We start from the raw sequence: 23,753 nt of genomic DNA, 5'->3' as shown, positions 1-23,753 counted from the left end.
AGCATCCCTCCTCCCCCAGGCCTGGCTCAGCACATCCAAATGTTCTACAAATGCTCCCATCATATCCCAGACACACTTCTGACAGTCCTTGACATACTCCCAGGGGCTGCAGTAGTCCCTTTGCTGCAGGATAGACAGAAACATTTGGTGTGCTAAGTCATGTCAGCAGAAGGCTGCTTTCCACCTTCTTTCTGCTGACAGAGCAGTGGAAGAGCTGGGCCATGGCACGAACAGCCCTGCTGCTGCTGCTGCAAATGAAGAGGAGAGTGAAGAAATGTTAGTACCACATTTAGCTTTATTGAAATTGAACAAATACCTTTTTTTAATAAACCTTTTTACAGCAAGTGTAAAATTTTAATGTTTTACTCATCTTATGTTACAGGTTGTCTTCTTCCATGTAAGCAAAAATACCATCTTTTTTTTCCTCTTTTTAAATTTTTTTTTTTAAATTTTCTACTTTAAAACATGTAGCAAGGATTTGAATAATGCAGATCCGGCACCAAAAGGTAACAGGTTCTGAAAATCACAGTACAGTTTTAAAATTCTTAGGTTAATTAATGATATTTAAAATGATAGCCACTTTGAGTAAAGATATAAATTAGAGGTCTGTAAACAAGTTGTGTTTACCTATAGAGCTATTGACTGCAGCTACAATGAGAGCGATAATAGAAACTCAACGCTAAACTGAGCTACACCTTTGAGGAAACAAGTTCTTACTAAGTAGTGTGGTACAGGGTAGCACAATAGGTAAAATACAGTTTGGCACCTCAAGTTGCATGTAAAATCAGCAGAAATAAAATGAAGTAAGTGCACTGTCTCCCAACAGAAATAAACCAGGCAGTTTCACTGGTTTTGGAGTGTCAACTATCAAATAAATCACATGACACACAAGTTCAACCCCAAAATTACAATTCTAGTAAAGCAAGATAATATTAAAATGCACACCCACAAGGATAGTAAAGTATAAATTTTTTTTTTCCTTTTTTTTCCCTCTCCCTTATCAGTAGAAATAATTTACAACCCACAAAAGGACTCCTTGGTGAAACCACTACCTACAGACATGATCATGGAATGTAGCTCAGTAGACTTGTTTCAAATAGAAAGGCAACATTATCCTGAAAAATTTTGGTCCTCTTATAACTCACTGTACTGTAGCCACCACAGTCTCTTGATAGATGTTTTAGGAGAATTGTTTGTTTTCTGATTCTCTTTTGTTCTGAAAGGTAATATTTTGGTGATAAAGCTGGGTATAATTTGGCCCCAATTTTAGATGTCTTGTTGATGCTGAATCTGGAAGAACACACTAGGAGTACATAGGGGGAACCTCCTGCCTGATCTCGCGGCATATTTTGTCATGGAATCACTTTTCCTTCTACACTTCTTTTCCTCTTTGCTAATTTTTTCTCCAGTGTTCTGTGGGAGTGGGGAAGAAACCTTTAGTCCATATGACAGAATGACATTTTGCTGTTTATTTACATGTGGATCACTTTGGCTAAGAAGTCCTGGCAAACCAGAGCTGCCTATTTCTTGTGAATGTCCTCATGCCGTATAATTTTGTATGTAATCCAGTAAAAGATGTTGAAAATGAGGAAGGCGAGTGGGAACGCAGCACGGGATATTGTATCAATCCTTTTTGCACGGTCAACAAACTTCTTTTTGATGGAATCTGAATCCTTTGGTGGTGCTGGAGTTGGGTTGGGTGGTGTAGCCTTGACTGCTGTGCCATCTTTGACCTGGAGGCAGTGGCCCATGCCATAGCCACTGAAATTGAATCGGCTGTCGCGAGCAACTTCATCTTCCTGCAGGATAAAGAGGACAAATAAGACACACAATCACCTGTCTATTGAGCATGCCATGTTGTTGAGTACTTGAGATGCACCCCTCCAAAGCACCTCAGCAAATTACCTGGTTACACAATGATACAAAGTCTGGGTTTTAAAGACAAAAAAGAAGTTTAAAACCCCATTAAAAAATATGTGGAAATCAGGTGACTTACAGTGTTTGTGAATCCAAGATTTAATTTTTCTAGCTATGTCTAAATCAAGTGCCCTGAATAGTCAGCTGTATCCCAGCCCTATAGGGAAGAGATTTGACTCCACAGGTTTATATTGCTCTCCTTGAGCTTTCTGTGGGGAGGATACATGCTCATGTTGGTAGCAGGGTGTCTGCTGCAGCCAGGCTGAATTGAGTGACCCAGAGATCCAGGGCCCAAGCTCATGTCGGTGGGTTTCCACTGCTCAGCCTCACAGCAGCCTCACAGCTCCATCTCAGACCTATGAAACAAGGGCAGATCATGGTCCCTCCCTGCTCACAGGAGTGCTCTGACAATCTGTACTTCAAAGTGCACTGGGCACTTGGATTTAGTGCTTGCTGGGAGCCAGGTGCAGGAGCACAAGCTAATGTAGCATTCACCCTGCAGAAATCCATTTTCTCTGGTCTGAGTGGGTGATATTTGTTTCTGGAGAGGTGAGTAACTACCACTGAACTTTATCACTATAATAACTGTGTGATGAAAGGCTTGTGACTGTGCTGGTAAATTCTCCCTGATGTTTCTCCTGTCTGATACAACAATAATACACAAGTTTACAGTTGCTGGCAGCTCTCCATGAAGGTATCAAAACCAACAGACAAAGCAGCTCTATTCTTTTTCATTCCAGCAGGGATGAATTGTAAGTTCAGGAGCTTGTTCCAGTTAAAGACCTTTTATTTGACTGACAGATGCTTCACTGTTGACTGAAAATAACCACTTCTTGGGTTGATAAGGAGCCCAGTCCCTCATGAAGATATTTAATATCCTCATATCTCTTACCAAACCAGAGCCTTCTGAACTTAGCAGAAAATCAAAAACTGCAAGAAAAAAAGGCATCACAGCAGCAAGATATTGAATAATGAGTATATTGGCTGAACTTGGGGGTGGGAAGGGAGGATAATTTGCACCTATTCAGGATGTAAATCAGTGCTCCTTCACAGAGGAACCTCTTTCAATAGTAGCATTTTTCTCTCTCCCCAGCTCCAGGACTGGAACTGAATATATCACCCAACTTGTTGTCCTTACCTTGGAGCTGACACGCAAGGGTGAATAATCAGTAGTGTGATTCAAGGCTACCAAATGAGAAATAGTCCCTCTGACTGCTCATGGCATTGAATGCTAATGGAAGGAGGGTAGGCAGTAAACAGTGCTCTGGAGACCCTGTCACTCCAGCATGAAGGTCTATTCCACAGTGTATCCATAAGCAGGTGGAAAATTGCATCATTGCAAGGCTGTTTGAGCACTTATCCAGGGCTTACAACCTTTCCATTTCAAAAGTTCACCATCATTAAGAAAAAGGATGGTCCTCTCCTTTTTCAATTTTATTTATTTGCAGTTTGCAGTACCTCTGTGAAAACACTGCTCGTCCTGGTGATTATAAGCATGTAAAATGTTTTTAAAGATGAACCCACTGAGACCTAAGTTCTGGATAGCCCTATTAGGCAAGGCTTCTCTGGCATGACTTAATGACTTAATAACACTGCCTAGTCCCCCAGTAATACAGGGAGATGCCTTCCTCTCAGTGTTTTTCATTTTACTGAGTTTGAAGGATGAAATGCATGCCCAGGACATGAGAGGTGATTAAAAAGGGTAACAGATTTTCAGCAGCTGTGTTGCCATATGTAGTTCATTCATTTTTAAAAAATTTAATTTCTGTTGCTCCTGAGAGATCTGTGGGAAGAATAAAAAGTACTGAGCTCAACGCCAGCTTGGAGAGTCCTGACTTCCACTGTGCCCTGGTGGATCACAGCTTTGTCACATGGGGCTGAGCAATTCATCTTCAATGTCACAGCCTTCCTTTTGAGCTTATGCTGTAGCAACCTGAGTGGGAGGCCATCTGACATTAGGGACAGGGATGTTTAAATAAAATTATTTTAGTTATTCAGCACCCAGCCCTCTCTATAAGGAGCCACTTATGTCCCAATGGGATTTAGAGCCCTGCTTTTCCTACCCAGACAGTTGTCTGTGCCATTTCTTTCTCACACAAGCCAGAGGGAAGCATGTACAGTATCCACATGAGTTTTTTATTTAGGACTGCAGCAGATGGGATTTACCCTGGGTACAAGAGGTACAGCATTCACCTGGGGTATGAGGGCATGGGTGATACCCTCAGAGGTCAGTTTCCCTCTCTGCTTGAACATATTTTAATGATTTTAATCTCCTTCTCCCTAATAGATCTCTGGATGGGTTTGTTTTCCTATCATTGAGCTATTTGCTGGTTGCAAAAAAAAACAAAAACCAAGAAGTGTTTATGTAGGGTTTTTTTAACCTTTATCAGAAAAAAAAACCTTTTTCAAAGACTAAATAATGGATTAGGAGAATAGCATTGTCTTGCTATACTCACTTGTTACTGTGCCTGATATTATGCACTTACACAAACACAACACTAGAGACACACAAGCTGTGGCTGTTGGTATCTTTTAAGTGCCACCAGAAGCAAGGAAAGCCAGAGCCCTCACAGCCCCACGTCCAGCCCTGGAGATGCCACAGCTCCATAACCACCATGGAATTTTTAACAGGAAAATCCCCCAGGAGTCAAAGGGGCCCTGCAGCCTGGCCTGTGCCTGCACTCTGAGCGCTGCCAGGACTCACAGGCAGGACCTGGCCCCATCAGAGTCTTCCACCTGAGCAGACATCACCTGAAAGACCTCAGGGGGTGAGAACTCTGCCCTTTCCCATGAAAATGGCCAGTAGTGTTGAAAGTCAACCATGAAACCCTGGAGATATGAGGACCCACATGTCTGTGATAAGGGGATACTTTTGCCAGGAGACTGCAGAAGCGGGCTGGTGTCCTTTTGGGCCTCTGGGCCCCTAAACTGGTTCCACCCACAATGAAGGAGAGGGGACAGAAAGGTTTTCTCCACACTGCTGAGGGGGGCAGGGGAATCAGCCCAGGTGCTGGAAATTCATTGCAGTCCATGCTGCTTGTGGGTTAGCTCACCCTGGGGTGGATCATACCAAAAAGCTTTCTCCCAGAGAAACCTGCCCCACTGGGGACTGCTGCCACAACTGCCATCATGAGCCATGTGGGGATACCTGGCCTCAGCAACAATAAAACCCACAGTGTGATTTACTTCAGCATTATGGATGTAGTTTAAAAAATCTGTCTCTAAACCACCATAATCCTATGACAAAACTACAATTTGACATTTCAGATAATCTTCCAACATCCTGTTACATATAAAGGACTTGGGGGAATATTCACAGAGAAAGAAAAACAAATTTATACACCATACACGAAAGGATAAAGAACCTTTTTAAAATTATAATTCAAAATGTGAGATGAAGAACTGACCTTAAGTGCTTTCCCTTAAGTAGTGGACATGTCTTCCTTTGACCTAGGGGTGAATTACTGCACAACTTACCTTCGGTACCCACTGCTGGGGCTCCAAAATCACTCTTCATTCTCAAGGTCCCACTGAGTTCATACCCTCTGACATATCTACCATGGACACCCATCCACTGACAATCTTCAACCTGCTCTCTAGCTTAGTCACTGCTAAAGTAGTCCAAGTGACTTCTCAAACATCTCTATCATTATTTTAATCAGAATACACTTAAAACATATTCATTTTAAACTGGACAGAATCTCACTTGCATAAATCCCGGACTATTTATGTGTTTGCAGATTTTAAACAAAAATCAAAGAGCAGCTGGAAGCCACTGGACATCATCTGGAGTGGCAGAATCCACTGCCATTGAAGTTATTAACTTTATCTTTCTAAAAGGATGTGAAGTTAGGTGTTACATAAAAAAAAGTCACAACTCCATCTGTCCTTGATTAAGGCACAGGGGAAAGGGTCACAAACTAGGATGAGAAACACAGAATAAATTAATAGCAAGAGGAAAGTGTTCTTTTGATAGTTTTCTTTCAGATGTTCACACCCTGAATATTTTAGAAGAATTATCCATTGAAAGCTAATTATATTTCCTGAGATTTGGGCAAATACTTTCTATAGATGCTTTTTCAACAACATAAATTTGACTATTGTCTTAAGATATCATAATGAACAGGCTTAGATATTGGCTTTAAACAATTTTCATTAAACAAGAATTACATATTTTTCTCATTTTTAATTACCCTTTATGAATTTAGTGATTTTTTGTGCTTTACAAATTGATGGCATTAAGTCCTCTTGATTTAGTTTTAGAGTAAGCAACATATAAATGGGGGTAATACTTCTGAAATGGTTTTCTTTTTTCATTTTTGTAAAGCTTTTATTTCTACTCCATCAGGGCTATAATGTATTTCATACTACTACTTTCACACCAAAGCAATCAGAAATAGGAAAAACACTTTAGAAAATCTAGCCCATTCAATGCCTTCCATGCTCAGCTTTCTGTACAATGCATTTTGAAGTGCTTTGTCCCCACCACTTTAAAATGCTTATTGTCAGCATTGACTAAGTTTTAACAATGAGGAAAATGAGAGAGAGGCTGGCTTCAAACAGTGTATTTCATTTTCTCTCTGATGTGATTTATTCTTTTAATTTTGCTACTCTTTTTCCAACATATGGTGGAAAAACTATTTAAAATACTATCTGGTTTAATTAAATTTCAAGGACACGGATTATTAATTTTAGGTATAGGATAGAGAACATCAGAGAAATTTTCCTTTTGGTATTCATAAGCACAGAGTTGGAAACCTAGAATCAATTCAGACCTGAATGCAAAATGGAATCATTAGGGAGTGGACACCAAAATATCTTTGGAGATTTCATTCTTAAATCATCTTTACGACTTTGAGACACCTCCCATCTCTCATACTTTACATAATTCATGGTGTGGGTTTGCAGGCAGTCATGCTTACATGGTTTCAGTTCTCAGGAGTCACTGAGCATGTGGACAAAGACAGTTCAGCTGAGAAGCACATTTGGGCTTTCAAATCCCCTTTGGTTCCTCACAGAAACCTCTTACAAAATTCAATTCAATTTAATTCAGTTGTGAGGAGATGAGAAGGAAGGTCCTTTCACAGATTAACTGTTTAAAAGGCAGTAATGAAGTTTAGGAGCAAGTGATCGATTTCATAACTGGGGGATTCGCTGCAGGGGATCTCGAAGAATCTGTGTGAGAAGCACTCAGAAGGAACTGAGTTATAAATAAGCTGGGACAAAGGTTCCCAAGGGGAGGTACACAGGTGAAATAGGATATTCAAAGCAGACAAAGCTAAGCCAGGATTTCCAGAAGGATTCTAAAAGATGAGTGACTAAGTAACAAAATAGCAGTAAATGAAATACAGAGTTGATAAGTGCAAGGTAAAGCATTGCAGAAGATAACCATAATTACACATAGATGGTAGTGGCCTCAAAATGTTTGTGAGTTTGGGAAATTACTCTGACATTAGTCTTCTGCTAAATAGCAGTCAGGAAATGGGCAAACAAACAGAAAATGACATTCTGCCATTTTATCTACTCATGGAGCATTCAAGTTTTGGACACTAGAGGTATTTCTGGCCACTAAATCCTAGTGAAGACATAGCAGAAGTAGATAAAATACAAAGAGGAGCTGCAAGGATCGTAAAGGCCTTTTATTTTGCATAAGGAAGAAGAAAAGAGATGAGATCTCCTCATCTTAGAAAAGCTGTGTTTGGAAAGTGACACCACAGGATGCTAACAAGCTTCTCTGATTTCTTACAGACTGAAAAGCTCTGGATGTCAGTTCACCTATGCCAGATGTCATTCCCGCTCCTTCTTAATACAGACTTCAGAGGAGCAGAAGGTGATGCAAAATTGTCACCTCCTCACTTCAATCCTGCCCAAAGTATAGACCAAATACTTTCCAGACTTTGGGTTTAAATATATTTTTTTCTAAATATTCACCAAGATGTTTAATCAAAACTATAAACAGTCTCTGACTAATCCTACTGCAAGATGACACTCCATCAGGACCCATCATTCTGCATGTGACAGTGGTGTCCACCCTGTTCCTGCCCCTCTTAACAGTGATTTTCCTGCTCACTGAGGTTTGCTTTGCTCTCATTTGAACCCTCGTGCCTTATGGAGTCTAAGTAAAACAGACCTTTTATTATAAATAGACATTTTAATTAATGGAAGTGAAATTGGTCATTGTTGTCTTTGGTGAGGGTTTCCATTGCACAAATTTAGGCTTGTTTTGGAAACCTGTGTTTAGTAGTATGTTCTGTCTCCAATAAACAGCAAAAAAGTCTCTGAAGCATGAGTGATTTACTTACACAGTCTGTAAGAACAGCAAGTGAACTGTTGTTAATGCAATAATGAAATGGTAGTTAATGCAGCTTCGCCCTTTTCAAGTAGGAATTGAACATTATCCAACTGAAAGAGTAACATAATTTAAACATGTTGTGAGCAAAAATATTTTCCTGCCCTGAAATAACTATAAGTAGAATTAAAATTTTGCAAAAATTACTTTCATATTAAAGATTATACAGTTGGTAAGGATGAGTGATTTGCTAGGAAAAAAAAAAAAAGAAAGCTTTTTCTTCAGTAAAGAATGGCTTCTGTCTGTAAATTTTGCAAACACAATTAATGAAAATGTCTTATTCAAATTCAAGTTTTATATATAATATAATGAATATTTTCATTTTAGGGGAGGGAGAACCAGATGAACTACTGTTTTGCAAAGCACCATAAATGTTATGATAGAGAGTCATTCCTCCTAAAACACCAGTAGATTGATTCCTGACACAGTCTTGGTTGCTTGTTTCCTTTTATTTTAAATGAAAGTTATGCCTTAAAATATTCAGATACAGTGATTTGTGAGTCTTACAGGTATAATTTTACTGGATATTAAATTCTCTCAGGACAGTAAAGTCTGGAGACTTGACTGCTCTTGGGTAACTTCTGCCAGTCTCTCTCCAAAGAAAGAAGAGGTTGGCCACTTTATCAGTGAGAATGGCACATTATTCTGTTTTACATCAGACAAATACATGTTGGTGACCTAGATTTGAAGGATAATCTGCTCTGACCAGAAATCTGTTGGATAAAGGGCAACTGACTTCTGCTCATTCTGTCTGCATGCAAGGCTGAGTAAAATGCAAAGCTGGTGTTTAAATATGTGACTATTTCATCTAGAACATGAAATAGCTGTTAATGGGCACATCAATATAAAGCAAGACTACATCAGCTAAAATTTTAGATCAAAAACCTGAAACGCCAATGGAACTGTACCTAAAATTCACTTAGTCCATTTTCTCTTGCTTTCTGCAAGATGTCCACATCAGGAGAGATGAGCAGACTCTCACCTTCCTCCTTTCAGCAGTGTTCAAGCCTGAGCCTCAGACTCCAGTTCCCTCCCTCCCTGAAACCTGCTGCAGGGTCAATATCACAGGACAAGGGCACAGGGTGTCCCCAGGTGGGTGACAGGCATGGGGGAACTGCCACAGCAACATGCGGGACACCCCTACCCAAATACCCCACTCAAGAATATCTGAGCTACCCTCTACACAGAACTTTTCCCATCAGGTTCTCTGGTCCTTTTCTCAAAGAAGATTTAAATACTTTGGAGGAGATGATTTTTATCACACCTTTGTGAAATTTCTCAGTGTTCTGTTCTTCAACTGCAATTATTCTAGGAGACTTTGCTAGAGCACTCCTGTGCCCTGGCTGTGCCATCTCAGAGTACCTCATTACTCTGTCAGTCATAATTAAAAAATAAATAAATGTGCACACAGGGCCCATAAACAGCACTCATTATTGGATTCCTGCAGATTACCCTCTAGAACAATACATTGCTGGGATGTTTCAGGGCTCATTGTTTTGATTGTCTCAGCTCCCCCATTCCTTGGGGTGATGCGCAGCCCACCCGCAGCACTGTCCCTGCCTGGGCCAGGGTGGGGATGAAGTGCTGGGGCCTGAGGCATCCCCACCCCTTGCTGAGGCCTCCTGCTCGGTGCCAGGAAGGGGCACAGGAAGGGGACAGGCAAAGGGAAGGACGAGGAAAAGGATTTTTTCCTCTCTGGTGGCGGACTCTCACCTTCAAGCCATTTTCTACAACCAACACCCAGAATGAACCCCAGCAAATGCAGACAGAGTTTACCAGGGCTTTTTCAGACATTCATGCATTTAATTCATGCAAATACTGAACAAAATGAATTAAATATTGCAAATTGCATTAATAATTTAAATTCTGTAGCTAAAAATAGTCAAGAATATTTGAATAATCCTTAAGTGTTCACATGCAAATTTTATAAATTTAGTCAGGGACGGCTGTGGGGGGCATTTTGTTTCTTTCACTGTTTTTGGTTTTGGGTGTTTTTTGTTCCTGAAGTTGGATAAGCCTTTCTTTTCCAGTTATCATTTCTTAATACCAGGCTTCCAGTAAATAATGTTTTGGAGTTGGTTTCATTTCCTTATCTTCTATTACACAAGTTACCCTTTTTGGCTTTCCATATAATTTATTTCTTGTTTTTAGTCAAGATCTCAATCACTCTAGCTATTCTTGTACAGGCCTAAAGCATCATTGGCTTAAAAAAAAAAATTGCCAGTTATCTGCCCTTCAAACTTGCTTCCAAAATAAATTGTTGCATCTTAGAAACACCTTGACTGTTTGAATGTATTAGAAATTTACTACACATTTAGACCTCTGTATTTTCATTTTTTATTTGCTTCTGTGAGGGTTACTCTATAAAATTCTGGTGTTATTTATTCTCAGGAAAATAAACATTCATCATGAGGTAAAAATCAATGACACTCAATGCCACAGCAACTTGACAGTACAATCTCTACATGGAATTGTTGGGGTGTTTTTTTCTCATCTGATAAGTAATAAGTCCACAAATTCTAGAAGGTCATTGGAAGTATGCATACAATGGAAATTAAATAATATTTCATTTAAAATGGGTTTGATAGTTTTTCTTTTACTATATTAAACACACACACACAGTCTGCATGCGCCCATCCATGGAGACAGATGTACCTGCATATAGGTGTGGGCAATTACTTAATCTAGTCCTCTAATGTATTCCCTGAAGGCATTAGCTAGTGGCAAGTTCACCTAGTGGGAACATTTTTATTCTATTTTAAGATTAAGGGCACTCTCCTGAGAATTTATTAATTATTAATTTTTAATAACTTTTCAAAATGCTAACTTTACACTAGCTTTTCCCCTGCAGTAGTTCTGAGGAGCAAGAATACAGATCACACAGACAATGGCCATTAAACCTTCCCAATCCTCTCTGCCCATAATAGGCTCTTTGGTGGGATGCTGACATTTTTCCAGGAGGACCATCTGGCCAGGCCAGTAACTAAGCAACAGATCTCCTGGTGATGGCCTTTTATTACTTGGCAAAATTGATACAAGGATAACTTGAAACAAGAGATTTAATGGTGTAAGAGAGAAATCAGTACTGAGGTACAAACACATGAAATGTGGAAGCATGGCTGTAGCACTGGAAAAGGTATTCTTGGGAGAAGATCTCAGATGCTTGGCACTCAAGTTTTGTTCAAGAATATCAAGGAAAACAGGAAAATAAATGCCTGGTTAATTTACCTAAAAGACAGCTCACAAGGATAACACAAAAGTAAAGGGTTGCTATTCCAGCAGCCTTCCTGAGACGTGTATGTTGTATGTTACATCTATCATGTCCTGGAGTAATTCTAAAATACTGTTTGCAGTGCCAGAGCTCTGGAGAGGCCTGTCATGAGGTGCATGGAAGAGGTCAGGACTCACTGTGACTGCCTACACCCTCCTGACCTTGGGGTTCCACTGCTGAGAAGGGATAGCACCAGAGCCAGGACGATATTCGGGAAACATTCCAATAAGCCGAGGAACAAAGCAAAGCAGGAGCACCCTGAGAGACAGGGAGATCTGGCAGCTCAGATTTCCACTTCACTGAACATCCAAGAGCTCCATAAGTACCAGGCAGTAGAAGACAAGAGGTGTTTGGTGACAACCTACGTTCTGTACAGTAGGATATCACACACACTGTACAGTCAGAATGGGTGGGCATTAAACTGATTTGTTGTCCTCTGAGCTGGAAACATGGATGGGGTCTTAGAATGGGGTCTAATGTGAAACACAGGCAATTTGATATCTACTCTTGGTCCTTTGCTTTCCTGTCTCCTTCTTTCTGCAACTGTCTCTTCTCTTTTGAACTCCTTTTTAACTTTTTTTTTTTCTCTGACACATTTTGCCTCCCAGATCTGATTTTGCCTACCTCCTCTTTGATGCTTTTATCCTCACTGTTTTCCTTTTATGTGGCCCATACCTTCTGCTCGCAAAATTCAGTTCCTTCTTTAGGTCCTATCTTCTGTAGCCCTTTCTGCTCTTAGCAGCTAAATTATCTTCCTCCAAAGAAAAGGCAAGCCATAAAAGTAGAACTCCACCTTGTCAAGACCATCTCTAAACTGAGAGGTGTTACTCTATGTTTTAAGAATAGACAGGAATTAGATTTTGTTTTCTTTTGTTGATGTTGGGTTTGTTTGTTTTGTTGATGTTGTTGTTTGTTTGTTTGTTTGTTTTGATGTTGGGTTTGTTTGTTTGTTTGCTTGTTTTTAATTAAAATAATCTGCTTTTGGAAATCCACAGAGTTGATAAGGGCTCAAAGAATTTACAGTACCATAAAGCATTTTGAAATGTGATGCTTCTCATTTGATCTACTGCTCATGACACACAGCCTGTCCCACTGCTGGCAGGGAAAGCTGAGGATCACCAAGTGCGTGGGCCCCTGAAGCAATCTGTGACTGTGTTCTGACCAACCAGAATATGCAATAGGAACCTTTGGGAGGCTTTGGAAAATGATCACGAGTGCTGCAAAACTAGCAAATGGAATTTTGTTTTTATTCTAAGTTTAAAGCTCAGTAAAAAGGGTTGTTGTTTGTGCATAGCACATGTTCTAGTCTACTGAAAACTGAGTAATGTGGTAGTATATGCAAATAGTAAGAGATTAAAGACTTGGCATGCTCTGGAATACTCCAATGACATGTCCAATCACAGCAGTACCATCTGCTTTTCCTTATATGTGCTAAATTTATAACACTCTGCTAATTTCTGTAAAAGTTTACTCACCAGTTTCAGGAAATTATACTTAACAGAATGCAATATTTGGGTTTTGTGACTTACTGTTAGTAAACAGTTTGTAAAAGCCTCTTCAGTTACTCATCTTTTAGACAAAGGACTTTGGAAATCAATAACATTGATTATGATTCTTAACCCTGAAGGAATGGCAGTAATTTGCAATTCAAATGTTAATTCCCTAAGTTTTTGCTCCCACTCAAATTTTGACAGACCCAAAGGCAATTAGACTTTCACCTTGGACTTGGAAACCAGTAAAATGCAAGTCTGATATTGTACAGCTAAATTAAAATTAATTCCTTCTGTTTGGAGTGGAATTTTTAGCAGGTTGCTTAACTGTAACTTCTCTTCAGGCAGTGATCAGTTTGACCCAGTATTGACTGCACAGTATTGGCAATATCCCCCTCGTAATTGCTCACTGACACTCTGAGACACAGGAAAATAGAAAACCAGGCAAGGAAAGGTCCTTTCAATGGCCATCTGGGGTTTCCACGAGTGTTTTTCCCTGTTGGCTTCACAGCTGGATGTTTTACTGTTGATACTGGAGTTCATTTAGGGTGTCTCTGCATGGAGCTGTGCTGAATGATTCCTTCCCAACTAAGGCTGAGTTGTCCCTTCTTTGTGTCTGAAGGGAGCAGGTATTTCAAAGTGTGAGACCAGTGAACCATCACCTAAGGGGACAGTGGTCTAGAGGATATTTTAAACGTGTTTGACACATTTAAATAGATGGTTTCAGCTTGCCAGTTTTGGAATAGATCCTAAAATACAAGTCACTATAAAGAATAAAGCAATTTGTTTTGGATGATTAAGAGAATAGGGCTCATATATCCAAGGTGTGACAATTCCAATCACATCTTGATTTCAATTTACAGGAAAGAAATAAACTAGGCTTCATTTTTGCTCATACTGTTGATGGTATATATTTGACATGATAATCTACAGTATTAGTCAGTAAATTGACTCACTGGACTGCCCTTGATCATATGCTCCATTTTCTGCTCAGCAGGGCTCTCTCTAACAGCTATATATAACCAGGGAGGGGAGGGAAAGAGAGGGTTCTCTCTTAGATCATTATAAAATGACGCCGCGTTCAGTTTCCCTGTTGCTTCAAAGGTTACAATTGATGTGATCTTTTCACCATCACAGATAATACATGGCTGCTGTTTGTCTGACTTGGCAGCTCCTCACACAGAAATCCAATACTTCCCTCTTGTCACATATTCATTTCAGAAATGTGCTCTCTTGCAGGCCTGAAATGAAATAGTCTCTGTATTCCTGTCTGCCAGGTTTCAAGTCTTGCCTTATGTGCTCCCTCCTCGTCATACCACAGTTGTCACATTAGTAACCCACAGGAGTACTTGCAGCAAATGTAAAATCTTCTGATTGTAATTAAAATTCTGCATGCTTTCTATTAAATAACCTAAATCATTGTGCATCATAATCCATAGCTCTGCTCTTCTGCCACTGTTTTAAAATGTCTGATTACTGAGCTAATTGCTCAGGTTGTTTTTAGACTGTATAATGCATTTATAGGTTATATATCTCTGTCAAAATAAGTGTTGGATTAATCTTGGCTCCTCATCTACATGTTGAGAAATTGCTTCCTCAGTCCAGACAGAAGTTAAAGTCTGGGGCAGCCTCTAAAAGGGGCTAAAGGGTGAAGGACAGCTGAGAAAGAATGAGATCCCACAAGCAAAAAAACAGGCATCTCAGTAGAAGATTGGCATGAGTTACAAAATACAAACCTGTGTAGCTATATTTCAGCAGCATATCTGCAGCTGTAATCTGTGTTGCTGCAGAAGGAAGGGGAAGCAAACACTGTTAGGACAGAAAGAGCCTATTACTATTTCTGTCCAGAGCGGTAAATTGTTCAGAGACTTTTTTTACTCACCTTTGCTCCAGAAGTACTTGCAAGTCAAAGAGAATTACAGGATGTAAATTGTAAATACTCAACTATGGGTCAGCACATCTACAAAAAGATATAATTCAACTCACACTCTCCCTTAGGAGCAATCCCTGACAAATCTCTTTTAAACTCACTCCTGATATACTGGGCACATTACAGAAGAATGTTTAACAGCACTGATTAATATTTTCAGCAACTGTAAATTGTCCAGTGCATTGCCTGGTGCTGGTTCTGCCAGCTGGCTCTCAAGGGCTCTTCTGGTCCTGTTCCCTGCCATCCTACAATTCTGTGCTTTTAGTCTGAAGAATAGAATAGAAATCAATCACCATCCAGGCCAAACAGCTTCCTCTAAATTGTAAAGCTTTAAAAATGCAAAGAGGCTAAACTCTAAGCCTCTTTGCTTTGAAGGCTTGAAAGCTGCCAGCAGAAAAGATCCCCAGATTCATACGGTACCAATTCCTAAGACATCTTCACTCTGAAATTGAAGGCAAGGAGGGAAGACTTATGGTAAAAGAAAGGTCAGAATTTACATCCCACCATGTCATACTGATTACCCTTTGGGCACCCCTCTACCCCTGGGGTATGATGCTTTTGGCTAAATGCCTTTCTCTCTCCCCTCAGGTGAATGAGACCTCACCATGGGAGAATGGGGTTCATGTTTCATAGCTAAAGGAGTCAAATGTTGGACAGACTCACAAGAGCCAAATGTGGCAGCAAGGAACATACAGCAGTGACAGGAAAAGGGTGACGTGCTGAGAACACTGGCTGGGATGCCACATGCAATAAAAACATCACTAAGCCTCACATGGGCTTCAAAAAATATTCATGAAATAGCAGCTGTTAGATTCAAATACAGCATCTGATGAACAAGATCTGTTGTCATGATATAAGTCTGATATTCAACCCCAGCTACACAAATACTCACAAGAGAACCCACCAAAGAGGAAAACACTAACAGTACAGAGAAGTGTGACAAAAGCAGCAGTCTCCATGCATCAAGAAGTAAAATTCAAATAGATTATTTTTACAACAAAATAACACAATATAAGCCGCAAGGGAAAGTGAACAAAGATCAAAGAGCAAATAAGAGACAGGCAACATAAACAGGCATCCCCAGTATCTAGAAGTCAAAGAACAGCAGCATACAGCACCAGAGCATCTCAAAAGAGCTGTCATGTCTTTGGGGGAAAACATCCTTTGTGCAAACTTGAAAAAAAGCAGTATTTACATTTAGGAAGCAAGACAACATTTTCTGTGCCTGAAATAAGCTACTCTCTCTCGACTTTTTTATTATTTTTTCTTCACACTCCTGTCTGGTCCCTATGAAAAAAGTACATTTTGTGTCTCCATTGCATGAACATCTAGCACAGGTAACAGTAAGGGCAGCATAATAAAAGACCAACCCATTAGAAAAAATATAAAACTGACTCCACTAGAGTTCATGACAGACAAATCTAGGACATCTTCAAGATAAGGAACAAAATGTCAGTTCTCAAAGACATTTTAAAAGAGAACTGCAACAGCTAGATAATCAATTGCTTTTAAATAAAGTCTAAAGCCAAGGTGAAAGTTTGGAACAGCAGCACTGACTTAGTGTTTAATGATTTCCTTTTAAAATGTTTTTAATTATGAGAGCAAATAATCTTGTTTTCCCTATTGTTTTTTCTTCTTTGCGTGGGCTAAGGACCACCAGTTACCCCCAAGCCTCCACCTCAGAAACCTGAAATGGCAGAATGAAATTGTCTTGTTCTAAATCCCTAAATGTGCCGACTTTGTTCCTGCTGTTGTTTGTGTAATTGTGCAAACAGAAATACATCAGATAAGGAAAGAAAACTAGCACAACTGCCTCCCCTCCTTTGTCTTTCAACCCTGCCCTCCTTGCAGGCACAGTCACTGAACTCAGGGTTGCTTTGCTCGTGACAAATACCCACCAAACACTGTGGATATGCACTACAGTTTGCAAAACCATTAGTCATCCTGTTTGCTTTCATCTAATACTGAGCTTTGGTCATTTCTATCTTTGGATTCACCTCACACCAGATCTTCCTCTGCTTCCAATACCCTTTTCCCTCCAGCCTGCATTCCCATTGGCTCCAGTGGCCATACAGACTCCTAGTCCCACAAGTGATGCAGACCTCATATGAACAACTCATAGCAAGTTTTAAAAAAGTATTTTAATAATTCATGAATCATCACATTGAACTGACTGCTCTATCCATAAATAGCAAAGGCTGCTCATCACAAAAATACCACCTCTGGTTTGGAAAGTCCTTGAGCTGCAAAGTCCTGGAGCCCAGGAGGATGCATCAAGGACAGATTGCTGCCACACAGAGCTTCCCATCAAGGCAGAGCCCTGGCCCAACACAGGACAGCCTTCTTGGAGTTTGCGATCTCCAGATGGAGCTTCCCACAGCACAGAGATGTGGCCAGCTGCTGAACAACTGCCTCATGAATTTCAAAGCTACACTGGCTATTTAACTCAAAAGTCTGGATAATGACACAAATAAATGTTCCTACCAAATCCTTTCATTTTATGACTATAATGCTGCATGTTAAGATTGAAAAGGTGACAAGTCTGTTTTTCCTGAGATGTAAACCTGAAAATGAGAATCTAAATTCAATGTTATGCCTTTCCATAGGCATTGCTAAAACAAGTGTTTATAAGTATTAAAAAAAATATCTACAATAAAGATATATCTTATTTCTGATAGGAATCCATTTTTATGGGGTCCATGATAAGAAATTAGACTGTTGCTAGCTAGCTGAAAACAAATGCTACATGAAAAACACAGTGAGTAGGCTGAAAAACCAAAAAGCATCTTTGCAAATGAGGACAAACATCTAAGCTCATGCTTGGTAGGAAACAGATGAGAAGTAATTAAAAAAGATGCTATATGGAGCAATAATTTTGAAAGTAGCAGATAAATTTTTAAAACCCTAATCCTCTTTAATTTTGCTTGAGAATTCATAGCTAGAAATATTGGTGAGGCTACCTGGAGTGAGAAGCATGATATATCCAACTGTAAGATGCACAAAAGGAGAACCAGAATTAATAAATTCAGGAGAACTGAACATGGCAGGATATGCCAATATATGGGAAAAGTGGCAATTACTAAGTAGACAGGCACAAAAGAAATCCAAAGACCTCTGTGGGGAATACAGTGTAAAGTTAATGGAGGGAGAATAGTATCTAAAATAAGTTATGCCACTTCTGCATTTTGGTCTTGGACACACGCACGCACACACACACACACACACACACACACGTTCTAAAATAAATGCCTTGGAGGTATTTGTTTGTACCCCAGAAGGGACCTGTCTGATGGAATATCAGCTGTCATTATGGTCAAACAAGGAAACTGTAATGAAATAGATGCATAATTTGCCTCTATTCCTCCAGAAAGAATGGGGCAAGAGCTTGCAAATCTTGAAAGAAAGGCCATTGTCTTCTGCAAGAGCTGCTGGAAGGTTATAAGTAAAACAAATAAAGTCTGTTAGCAGGGCAGGAAAACTACTGAATAAGAGCACATAGTGATTTTTCAGAAGATTTGATTATCCACTCACTGGTGTATACCCCACCCATTCTGGACACGCAATGAAACACTTGCACCAGACAAATACCCCTTGATTCATCTACCTAGGTTTTTAATGGTGAAAAAAGAGCATTCGCACCTTGAAGGACTTACAGACAGAGGTTACCAAGGGCTGTAAAAGAGCATCCTGTGATGCACAAGTTCTCTCTATCTCACCAGCCTGTAGTGGCTTCATGCTGTATTAGACTTGGTAGAATTTCTCTTCCTGTGAGGATCAGCACACAAAAAAAAGCCTAGAAGAGGAAAATTCTGCTGATGGTGCAAGTGAGTAGACTTGGTGCCTGATCCCACTGAGGAAGTCAAAAAGAAAGCTGGCATAAGTTAACAGACAACAGATAGATAAATTTAATGGAAACTTTGTGCTAGAGAGTGTCAAGGCTGCTACTTGCAGATGCCTGTAAGATTCTACATCCTGAAGAGGAAATGCACAATTTTCTTTACTAGAATGGTGTGCAAGATCTCACACGTGTGCAACTCAGATAATCTCTAATGAACAGAGTTTGTGATCTTCTCTATTCTAAAGTAGCTATTCTTCTGACAGATGAAGATTACAGAGAACCTGAAAGCAAGTCTCTACCACCAGCAGGCTTGGGAAGGCTTAACAGAAAAGGGAATGAGTCACAGGCAGAGCACTTCCACAGGACTAGCAGAAAGGGTTATATCACAACACACATGGAGAACCACTTGAAGAGAATGAGGTGAAGCATGAAAGCAAAGGTGTCATGTCTCCTAAGAATCTTGTCATGTTACTGCAGAGAAAATAAAACCTTGGACCCTTGGTGAAAAACTTGCATTTATGCAGGTGGATTATTTGTATGTATAAATGCATACACGTATTATATATGAAAAATTACATATAAAAGTTAGAAATTAAATGACTTTAAGAGTTATGTCCTTAATCAGAGAGAAGTTACAGGATCAGTGCAGAAATTCACAGGTAGGATTCTGGACTTCTGGCACCTCATGTGTATTGGAAAACACAGCAGCATTTTCTGACCTTTCCAATCTGTTTCTCCAGGAGCTAAAAACACTCTGACATACTCAGTATGCCAGATATATTCAAGCAGCCAATGGAAAACGGAGCTTTTCAATAGTAAGTCATTCTTGACATTGATCATTCTGTAGTGAAGAATGTAGAGTGTTGGAAGAGCCAGTGGACAGCTCTGAGATACCACTGGGAGTTCACAGAGTGGAAGTGAGTAAACTTTTAGTGACTTATGGTTTGGCTTGACATGGAGTTTTCAACTTGAAATGAGTCTTTGTGAGGACTCTGGCAAGATTCAGCAACAAGTGCTCAGAATATGTAGGGTTTCAAGGTGTTAATTCCTTCCAGTTCAACTACCCCTAGTCCCCTCCTCATGTTGTAGAAAAGAAAATCTCCTTCCTCACCTATCCTATCCATCTACCTCCAGTAACATGCAGTGCAAGATTAGTGTTATCCCTCACCAAAAATAAATACCCAAACAAAAACTAAATCCACAAAAACCACCAACAAAAAACAACCAAGCAACCAACCAAACAAACAAATTAAAATATCGGGCCACAAGAGAAATACCCAAGTACAAGTTATCATATTGTAGTAAATAGCATCTTTCTCCAGCGGTGGATCAAGAGGAATAAACACATCTGATCATTAAATCAAGCCACATGCGTCAGAATCAGGCTCTGAGTGATCAGTTTGCCATAAGAAAAGCTGTCAACTTGAACAGGAATGACTATAAACAAGGCTGTTTTCCCCCAGGAAAAAAAAATAAAGGTGGAGAAATAAATGGTTTCAACGTCACTTTTTTAAAAGTACTGTAAAAACTGGATTTTACTGGAACCCATGAAGTTTTTCAGACTTGAGAGAGAATGAACTTTCAGCAGCCTGTTTAATACAATTTGGTTTTGAACAATGCCATTTGGACAACATCATTACAGAATGCTTCACAATTAATTACATTCAAATAGCAGCTTCTATCCCCTGTGGAGAAGGGGATTAATTGGGTCAGATGTAAATATGCATTTCATGGATCCGACTGAACACTTGCCCATCTCACCAGTTTCCATGTAATTTGATACAACTGGTGTAGTATGCTCTGGAGATCCACAGGGCGAGCAGGGCTGCTAGTGAGGGTGGGAATACATGGGTACAGAGTGCTGCCATTCTCAGCCTGCATTGTGCTTGGCTCTAACTGCTCAACCCCTTCACTCTCTTGTAGAAATACTAATTTATATTTGCCAACACTGAAATATTTTTTTTGCTGCTGAAAATGAGGCTTGGGACAGAACTCAGAACTGATATGAAGCATCATGACAGACCTCTGGCAACGATGGATCAGAAACTGCTCCCATCCTGGTGCCTTCACTTCCTCCATTGGAATGAGGACCTGGCCATCACAGCAGTGAGAAACCCTGACACCAAGGCCTTACTGGTGCTGACTCTGGCCATGGAAAGAGTCAAGCTACCTACAATGAAAGAACAAAGTTTGGGGGTGAAGTTGTCTCCTGTGCTGCCTAAGCCTATATCTTTGGATTGTGATGGCTTTTCACTCTCTGTCTGGAGTGATATGAGGTGGGCCAGAACACATCCAATGAAAGAATCACCATTTTCTAAAATAATCTGGAAAACAAAAATCTGGTGCCTGTGGCAGATGGTTCTTGAAAAGCCATTTGCTGCTTTAAAGATTCAAAAATAAGAACATTTCCTGTCTCTTTCTAACTTCCTTTGCCCTATTTTCAGTTTGCACTCTCCCCTAGGTATAATAAGAAATAAGACATTTGCACCCAGCTGGAGAGTACCTTTCATGAGCTGGAAAACTGCAGAGTTCATTTTTGGTGTGTCTCCTGCTGTTCAGGAGTAACTAACAGGACAAACTTGAGTGAAGTGCAAACTTCAGTCTCTAAGGCTTGTCAGTTCAGAGCTGATCCTCCCAGCCACCGCATGCTGGGCAGGTACAAGAGAGGACTCAGAGTTTCTAAAGCAAAGTTCCACTACTGAGCAAACAAGAAAAAACTTTATCCAGTACTCCTGACTTTTCCAGTCCTACCTGTCCCATGTGGTACAGCACACAGTCACTTCATCACCCCAGACTGGAAGTACTGTAATATTGTTGTCCTGCAGCTTATGTCCTGTTCCTATCCTATTAGACCATAAGGAATAATTTGTTTAAGTATTTGCAAGCTGGGCAATGTGAGGTATTATACTGCATCATGTCCTGCTTGCTTTTTTTGGTGCCATGCATGGTCCTACAGTTCCAATATCTGTCCCCTGCCCCACAGAGTACCACTTGTTGTACCTCTGATCAGTTCAGTGGGTATAAAAATTCATCATTCTGCAGCCTTACCTTCTCCCCACCAGTTACCCACTTCTCTGGTTGTTACCCTTCCTAGATTAGCCATGATTCTCTTGTTCTCATTTTTTATGTGTTTCTTTTCTTGTTTGTTTGTTTTGCTTTGTTTTTGTTTGCTGTGGCTTCTTTGTGGTTTGGTGCTGCTTGTTTGGGGGTTTTTCCCCCCAGAAATTCTATTTTTTTCTCCTGATTTTGTTCTCCTGGTTTTTCCTCTACTCTGGTACCTGGATTCCATTACTCCATCTTGTGCACTAGACTCTACCCACTTCAATTATTGTTTAGATATTTGGGACTTTCTCAGGAACTGGTATGACATGTTCCATAAATTGGTCTGCCTGTTGTCACAGAATGTTTCATGGTTTTTTATTTGGTTTTCAGAATTCTCTCTCTTGAAATGCAACTATCCATTTTCTCTTCTGTTTCTTGGTTTGGGGCAAAAAATCCACCCCACCGCAGTCCATCATCATTTTGTGTCTGATGCAATAACACACACAAAACACAGTATTTGTTTAGAATTTTTAACCTTCCCTTCTCCAGTAAGGGAGGGAAAAGCTTCCATTTCACTTTCAATTACCCTTGTAAACAGGACACTATGAAACCCAATTTTTCTCTTCCACTGTTTCTTTGTCTATGTTTGCTTTTCACCGAAAAATCTACATTTCCAGTAAACTTAGGCTCTCCATCTGGTCAGACTGGTCTTATTAGAATTTTTTGATCCATTGCTTGGATACCACCCCCATGGCTGAATTGCTTTTTTTCTTACAGGTTGCTCTTTCTTTGGGAACTCATGTCTCTAGGTTTGTGCCTAGAGCTAGACTAAGGACTTATATCAAGATAATTTTCAAATTTGAGATGACGGGGTTTTAAAATGTTTAAAGTACGTGAGGTGAGTCCATTTCATAAACAATACAGATACTTCCACTGATATTAAATAGGGCCACTCTTAGCTTATTCAAGCTCAATATAAAAAGACAGAAAAGGACATTCAGACGAGCCACAAAGTGACATGGCAACATGATGCAGCAAATTGTGTCTATTGTTTAACTACAGCTAAATATTCACTGCAGTTGTATGTGGAACTATAACTTCAAGCTAAATGATAATTTTTTTTGTGCTTATCCTCTACTGGATTTTTATCTGCACAGTTACATTAAAGCACTAATGCAATTGCCCTGGAGAAATAAAAGTAACCACAGCATCTTGAGGGTGTTTATCTGCAGCAGAAGCTACATGCGCTTTAATCCATTAAGTAAGCAATATGTGAGAGAGAGAGAGAGAAAGAGCCATTCAGACTCAGATTCATGTTTTTCACAATGAAACTCGTGCGTTTGAGCTTGTTCAGTGAGTACCAAAAATAGCTCAGCAAAAGGGCTTTCCTTGAGCACTTCCATTATTCACATGATGCGGCACCTTACATAACGCGCGCGCACACATCCTCCCGCCGAACGCGCTGCGCACGGTGACAGCAGGAAAACATTCCCACCAGGGACAGCCGTGCCAAGCGCTTTAAAGGCAAAGCCAGGCTGAAGGCACTGACTTTTTTTCTAGGGGCAAGTCTAGAAAACCATAGAAAATTATTTGGGGATCTGACAGAGGGATTTCAGTACGATTAAAATGATAGAGATGGTCTGTAGAAGCTGGTGTTGCTCAATGCATATCTCTTGTCCTGTTGAAAGGTAGAGATACTGTACTATCTCAGTGACTTTGTTCGGGCACTTGTGGTACTTGCTTCACCACTGGCAGCTCCATCCAAGGCCAACAATGCTCTGAAGAATTCAACCAGGTGCTTCCAGCTCTACTTAAAGAGTTATCCTTTGCTTCTGTAATCACACTTAGTCCCAGTCCCAGCTCTTTCGTTTGAAAACACCATTTGTGACCCCTTTGCTAATCTGCATGCATATGAA

At 40.1% G+C, this 23,753-nt stretch overlaps 1 protein-coding gene across 6 annotated transcripts in view; it reads right to left on the bottom strand.

Moving 5' to 3' along the window:
• Window positions 1-275: 275 nt before the first annotated feature.
• The window catches only part of GLRA2 (glycine receptor alpha 2), a 119,288-nt gene continuing 95,810 nt past the window's right edge, over window positions 276-23,753 (bottom strand). For all 6 annotated transcript variants that reach the window (XM_054271575.1, XM_054271571.1, XM_054271570.1 and 3 more), the window contains one exon: window positions 276-1,799. In XM_054271575.1, coding sequence (XP_054127550.1) covers window positions 1,521-1,799 — 279 coding nt within the window. In that variant the 3' untranslated portion in view covers window positions 276-1,520. The remainder of the gene's footprint in view (window positions 1,800-23,753) is intronic.

Source organism: Melozone crissalis, unplaced genomic scaffold, assembly GCF_028551555.1.
Source record: "Melozone crissalis strain CALT ecotype California unplaced genomic scaffold, PUWL_Pcris_2 ptg000013l_1, whole genome shotgun sequence".
Classification (NCBI taxonomy): domain Eukaryota; kingdom Metazoa; phylum Chordata; class Aves; order Passeriformes; family Passerellidae; genus Melozone; species Melozone crissalis.
The sequence above is the reverse complement of the archived record's forward strand: the minus strand, read 5'-3'. Positions and strand labels throughout refer to the sequence as shown.